General features: G+C 58.9%; 1 protein-coding gene across 1 annotated transcript; it reads right to left on the bottom strand.

Annotated features, from left to right (window-relative positions):
- Positions 1-3470: 3470 nt before the first annotated feature.
- Positions 3471-5060, bottom strand: LOC140192792 (chromodomain-helicase-DNA-binding protein 4-like; the record flags this gene model as incomplete). Its single annotated transcript, XM_072250266.1, has 2 exons — positions 3471-3621; positions 4936-5060. Coding segments are annotated over 2 exons (263 nt in total), but the record flags the coding sequence as incomplete, so codon positions are not given.
- Positions 5061-6107: the final 1047 nt, after the last annotated feature.

Genomic DNA, 6107 nt, shown 5'->3' on the forward strand with positions numbered 1-6107 from the left:
TGTCCCACTCTCTCCCCACAGCCCTCTGTCAGTCCCCAAACTAATCCCACTGACCCACTCTCTCCCCATAGACCTGTGTCACTCTCAAATTAATCCCACTGTCCGACTCTCTCCCCACAGCCCTGTGACAGTCCCCACACTAATCCCACTGTCCCACTCTCTGCCCACAGCCATGTGTCTATCCCCACACTAATCCCACTGTCCCACTCCCTCCCCACAGTCCTGTGTCAGTCCCAAATTAATCCCACTGTCCGACTCTCTCCCCACACCCGTGTCAGTCCCCAAACTAATCCCTCAGTCCCACTGTCTCCCCACAGCCCTGTGTCAGTCCCCACACTAATCCCACTGTCCCACTCTCTGCCCACAGCCCTGTGTCAGTCCCCACACTAATCCCACTGTCCCACTCCCTCCCAACAGTCCTGTGTCAGTCCCCAAACTAATCCCAGTGTCCGACTCTCTCCCCACAGCCCTGTGTCAGTCCCCACACTAATCCCACTGTCCTACTCTCTCCCCACAGCTCAAGGTCAGTCCCAGCACTAAACTCACTGTCCCACTCTCTCCCGACAATCCCAGTTCAGTCCCCACACTAATCCCACTGTCCCACTCTCTCCCCACAGCCGTGTCAGTCCCCACACTAATCCCACTGTCCCACTCTCTCCCCACAGCCCTGTGTCAGTGCCCACACTAATCCCACTGTCCCACTCTCTCCCCACAGCCCTGTGTCAGTGCCCACACTAATCCCACTGTCCCACTCTCTCCCCACAGCCCTGTGTCAGTGCCCACACTAATCCCACTGTCCCACTCTCTCCCCACAGTCCTGTGTCAGTCCGAAACGAGTCCAACTGTCCCACTCTCTCCCGACAATCCCAGTTCAGTCCCCACACTAATCCCACTGTCCCACTCTCTCCCCACAGCCCGGTGCCAGTCCCCACACTAATCCCACTGTCTAACTCTATCCCCACAGCCCTGTGTCAGTCCCCACACTAATCCCACTGTCCCACTCTCTTCCCACTGTCCTGTGTCAGTCCCCAAACTAATCCCACTACCGCATTTTCTCCCCACAATCCTGTGTCAGTCCCGCACTAATCCCAATGTCCCACTCTTTCCCCACTGTCCTCTGTCAGTCCCCAAACTAATCCCACTGTCCCACTCTCTCCCCACAGCCCAGTAACGGACACCAAACTAATCCCAGTGTGCCACTCTCTCCGTACAGCCCTGTGTCAGCCCCCACACTAATTCGACTGACCCACTCTCTCCCCACAGTCCTGTGTCAATCCCCACACTAATCCCACTGTCCCACTCACTCCCCACAACCCTGGGTCAGTCCTTAAACTAATCCCACTGTCCCACTCTCTCCCCACAGTCCTGTGTCAGCCCCCAAACTAATCAACCTGTTCCACTCTCTCCTCACAGCCCTGTGACAATCCCCACACTAATCCCACTGCCCCTCTCTCTCTCCCCACAGTCCTGTATCAGTCCCTGAACTAATCCCACTGTCCCACTCTCTCCCCACAGCCCTCTGTCAGTCCCCAAACTAATCCCACTGACCCACTCTCTCCCCATGGACCTGTGTCAGTCTCAAATTAATCCCACTGTCCGACTCTCTCCCCACAGCCCTGTCTGTCTCCCACTAATCCCACTGTCCCATCTCTCCCCACAATCCTGTGTCAGTCCCCAAACTAATCCCAATGTCCCACTCTCTCCCCACAGTCCTGTGTCGGTCCCCACACTAACCCCACTGTCCCACTCTCTCCCCACAGTCCTGTGTCAGCCCCCAAACTAATCAACCTGTTCCACTCTCTCCTCACAGCCCTGTGACAATCCCCAAACTAATCCCACTGTCCTTCTCTCTCCCCACAGTCCTGTCAGTCCCCACACTAATCCCACTGCCCCTCTCTCTCTCCCACAGTCCTGTATCAGTCCCTGAACTAATCCCACTGTCCCACTCTCTCCCCACAGTCTTGTGTCAGTCCCCACACTAATCCCACTGTCGCACTCTCTCCCCACTGTCCTCACAGTCCCCAAACTAATCCCACTATCCCATTCTCTCCCCAGTTCTCTGTCAGTCCCCAAACTAATTCCACTGTCCCATTCTCTCCCCACAGTCCTGTCAGTCCCTACACTAATCCCCCTGTCCCACACTCTCTCCACAGCCCTGTCTCAGTCCCCAAACTAATCCCACTGTCCCACTCTCTCCCCACTGTCCTCTGTCAGTCCCCAAACTAATCCCACTGTCCCACTGTCTCCCCACAGCCCAGTAACGGACACCAAACTAATCCCAGTGTCCCACTCTCTCCCTACAGCCCTGTGTCAGCCCCAACACTAATTCGACTGACCCACTCTCTCCCCACAGCCCTGTGTCAGTCCCCACACTAATCCCACTGTCCCACTCACTCCCCACAACCCTGGGTCAGTCCTTAAACTAATCCCACTGTCCCACTCTCTCCCCACAGCCCTGTCAGTCCCCACACTAATCCCTCTGTCCCACTCTCTCCCCACAGTCCTGTGTCAGTGCCCACACTAATCCCACTGTCCCACTCCCACCCCACAGCCCCAGGTCGGTCCCCACACTAATCCCACTTTGCCACTGTCTCCCCACAGCCCTGTGTCAATCCCAAACTAATTCCACTATCCCACTATCCCCACAGCCCTGTGTCAGTCCCCACAATAATCCCACTATCCCACTCTCTCCCCACAGCCCTGTGTCAGTCCCCACAATAATCCCACTGTCCCACTCTCTCCCCACAGCCCTGTGTCAGTCCCCACAATAATCCCACTGTCCCACTCTCTCCCCACACTCCTGTATCACTCCCCACACTAATCCCACTATCCCACTCTCTCCCCACACTCCTGTCTCAGTCCCCAAACTAATCCCACTGTCCCGCTCATTCCCCACAGCCCTCTGTCTGTCCCCACACTAATCCCACTGTCCTACTCTCTCCCCACAGCTCTCAGTCCCAGCACTAATCTCACTGTCCCACTCTCTCCCCACAGTCCTGTGTCAGTCCCCAAACTAATCCCACTGTCCCACTCTCTCGCCACAGCCCCAGGTCAGTCCCCACACTTATCCCACCGTCCCACTCTCTCCCCACAGTCCTGTGTCAATCCCCACACTAATCCCACTGTCCCACTCTCTCCCCACAGCCGTGTCCATCCCCAAACTAATCCCACTGTCCCACTCTCTCCGCACAGTCCTGTCAGTCCGCCAACTAATTTCACTGTCCCACTCTCTCTCCACAGTCCTCTCAGTCCCCAGACTAATCCCACTCTCCCACTCTCTCCCCACAGCCCTGTGTCATTTCCCACACTAATCCCACTGTCCCACTCTCATCCCACAGTCCTGTGTCATTCCCCACACTAATCCCACTGTCCCACTCTCTCCCCACAGTCCTCTGTCAGTCCCAAATTAATCCCACTGTCCCACTCTCTCCCCACAGCCGTGTCAGTCCCCTGCGGCCCCTGTCAGGGCGTTCCCCAGCCAACTCACTTGAATTCCTTCTCGGTCTTGCCCCGCAGGTCACGAACCAGCCACTGGGAGGTGAAGGCGTCCTGCGGGGGCATCCCGTACCGGAGGATGGCGTTCAGGAATGCCTTTCGCTGGCGGGCGTTAAAGCCCAGGACCTGGGCAGAGCAGTCTGATCAGTGGGGAGGCTGCCGACGGCAACAGGGGGTGGGGGTGGGGGGACGAGAGGTGCAGGGACAGGGGACCGGGGGCCGGCAGAACGAGAGGGCGAAGGTGAAGGCGTGGGTTCAGAATGTTGGGGGAGAGTCGGGGTCGAGGGAGGGGAGAGTCGGGGTCGAGGGAGGGGCGAGCGGCAGGGTTGAGGGAGGGGGGGAGAGTCGGGGTGGAGGGAGGGGTGAGAGAGTCGGGGTCGGGGTGGTGAGAGGTGGGGTCGGGGGGGTGAGAGGCGGGGTGGAGGGACGGCAGAGACGCGGGGTCGAGGGAGGGGGAGAGAGATGGGGTTGAGGGAGGGGTGAGAGTCGGGGTCGAGGGAGGGGGAGAGAGTCGGGGTCGAGGGAGGGGGAGAGTCGGGGTGGAGGGAGGGGTGAGAGGCGGGGTGGAGGGAGGGGTGAGAGAGTCGGGGTCGGGGTGGTGAGAGGTGGGGTCGTGGGGTGAGAGGCGGGGTGGAGGGACGGCAGAGACGCGGGGTCGAGGGAGGGGTGAGAGCCGGTGTCGAGGGAGGGGTGAGAGGCGGTGTCGAGGGAGGGGGAGAGAGATGGGGTCGAGTGAGGGGGAGAGTCGGGGTCGAGGGAGGGGGAGAGTCGGGGTCGAGAGAGGGGGTGAGAGGCAGGGTCGAGGGAGAGGGTGAGAGGCGGGGTTGAGGGAGGGGGAGAGAGATGGGGTTGAGGGAGGGGAGAGAGTCGGGGTCGAGGGAGGGGGAGAGAGTCGGGGTCGAGGGAGGGGGAGAGAGTCGGGGTTGAGGGAGGGGGAGAGAGATGGGGTCGAGTGAGGGGGAGAGAGTCGGGGTCGAGGGAGAGGGTGAGAGGCGGGGTTGAGGGACGGGGAGAGAGATGGGGTTGAGGGAGGGGGAGAGTCGGGGTCGAGGGAGGGGGAGAGAGTCGGGGTCGAGAGGGGGGTGAGAGGCGGGGTCGAGGGAGAGGGTGAGAGGCGGGGTTGAGGGAGGGGGAGAGAGATGGGGTTGAGGGAGGGGGAGAGTCGGGGTCGAGGGAGGGGGAGAGAGTCGGGGTCGAGAGGGGGGTGAGAGGCGGGGTCGAGGGAGAGGGTGAGAGGCGGGGTTGAGGGAGGGGGAGAGAGATGGGGTTGAGGGAGGGGTGAGAGTCGGGGTCGAGGGAGGGGGAGAGAGTCGGGGTCAAGGGAGGGGGAGAGAGTCAAGGCCGAGGGATGGGGTGAGGGGCGATCGAGGGGGGGAGGTGGGATTGAGGGGGCACGGAGGGAGGGTGAGGGGTAACAAGAGGCCAGGGGCCTCCGCTTACCTCGATGTTGCCCCCCACCCGGGCCAGGAGAGGTGGCAGGGGTTTGTCCTTGTCGTTGCGCAGGGCTCTGCGATTTGGTCGCCGGCCAGCTGCGGGGAAAACGGGGGTCGCGGTTGAAGCCTGGTCTAGCCCCTGTCACGCTCCCTCCCACCCCCAAACCCTCTGCCCCCACCTCAGTCCCTCCCTCTCCTCTCCCCCCAAGCCCCGCTGGACACTCACCCACCCCAATGGTGGGCTGACGCTCGCCTCGGGCCTTCCTGATAAAGTTTTTAGGGAACTGGGGTGGGGGGTTCTCAGATTCCTGGGAATAATGGTTTAAGGTCGAGTCTGTGTATTCTGGTTCGAGAATGGCTGCCGTGTTCAAACAACTGCTTCATGGTGCAACGACAATAACCTATCCCTCAACGTCAGCAAGACGAAGGGATCGGTTGTTGACTTCAGAAGGAGTAGCGGACCGCACAACCCCATTTACGTCGGTGTCACAGGTCAAAAGCTTTAAGTTCCTCGGGGTCAATATCACAAATGTCCTGACTTGGTCCAACCAAGCAGAGTCCACTGCCAAGGCCCACCAGCGCCTTTACTTCCTGAGAAAGCTAAAGAAATTTGGCCTGTCCCCTAGAACCCTCACTAATTTTTATAGATGCACCATAGAAAGCATCCTTCTAGGGTGCATCACAACCTGGTATGGAAGTCGTCCTGTCCAAGACCGGAAGAAGCTGCAGAAGATCGTGAACACGGCCCAGCACATCACACAGACCGATCTTCCGTCCGTGGACTCACTTTACACCGCACGCTGTTGGAGCAGTGCTGCCAGGATAATCAAGGACACGACCCACCCAGACAACTCACTTTTCATCCCTCTTCCCTCCAGGAGAAGGTTCAGGAGCTTGAAGACTCGTACGGCCAGATTTGGGAACAGCTTCTTTCCAACTGTGATAAGACTGCTGAACGGATCCTGACCCGGATCTGGGCCGTACCCTCCAAATATCCGGACCAGCCTCTCGGTTTTTTTTTGCACTGCCTTACTTCCCATTTTTCTATTTTCTATTGATGATTTATAATTTAAATGTTTACTATTTACTATCGATTTGTACTCCAGGGAGGGGGAAGCGCAGAATCAAATATCGCTGTGATGACTGTACGTTCTAGTACCAATTGCTGACAATCAAGTA

The sequence above is a fragment of the Mobula birostris genome, unplaced genomic scaffold (assembly GCF_030028105.1).
Source record: "Mobula birostris isolate sMobBir1 unplaced genomic scaffold, sMobBir1.hap1 scaffold_2657, whole genome shotgun sequence".
Lineage (NCBI taxonomy): Eukaryota > Metazoa > Chordata > Chondrichthyes > Myliobatiformes > Myliobatidae > Mobula > Mobula birostris.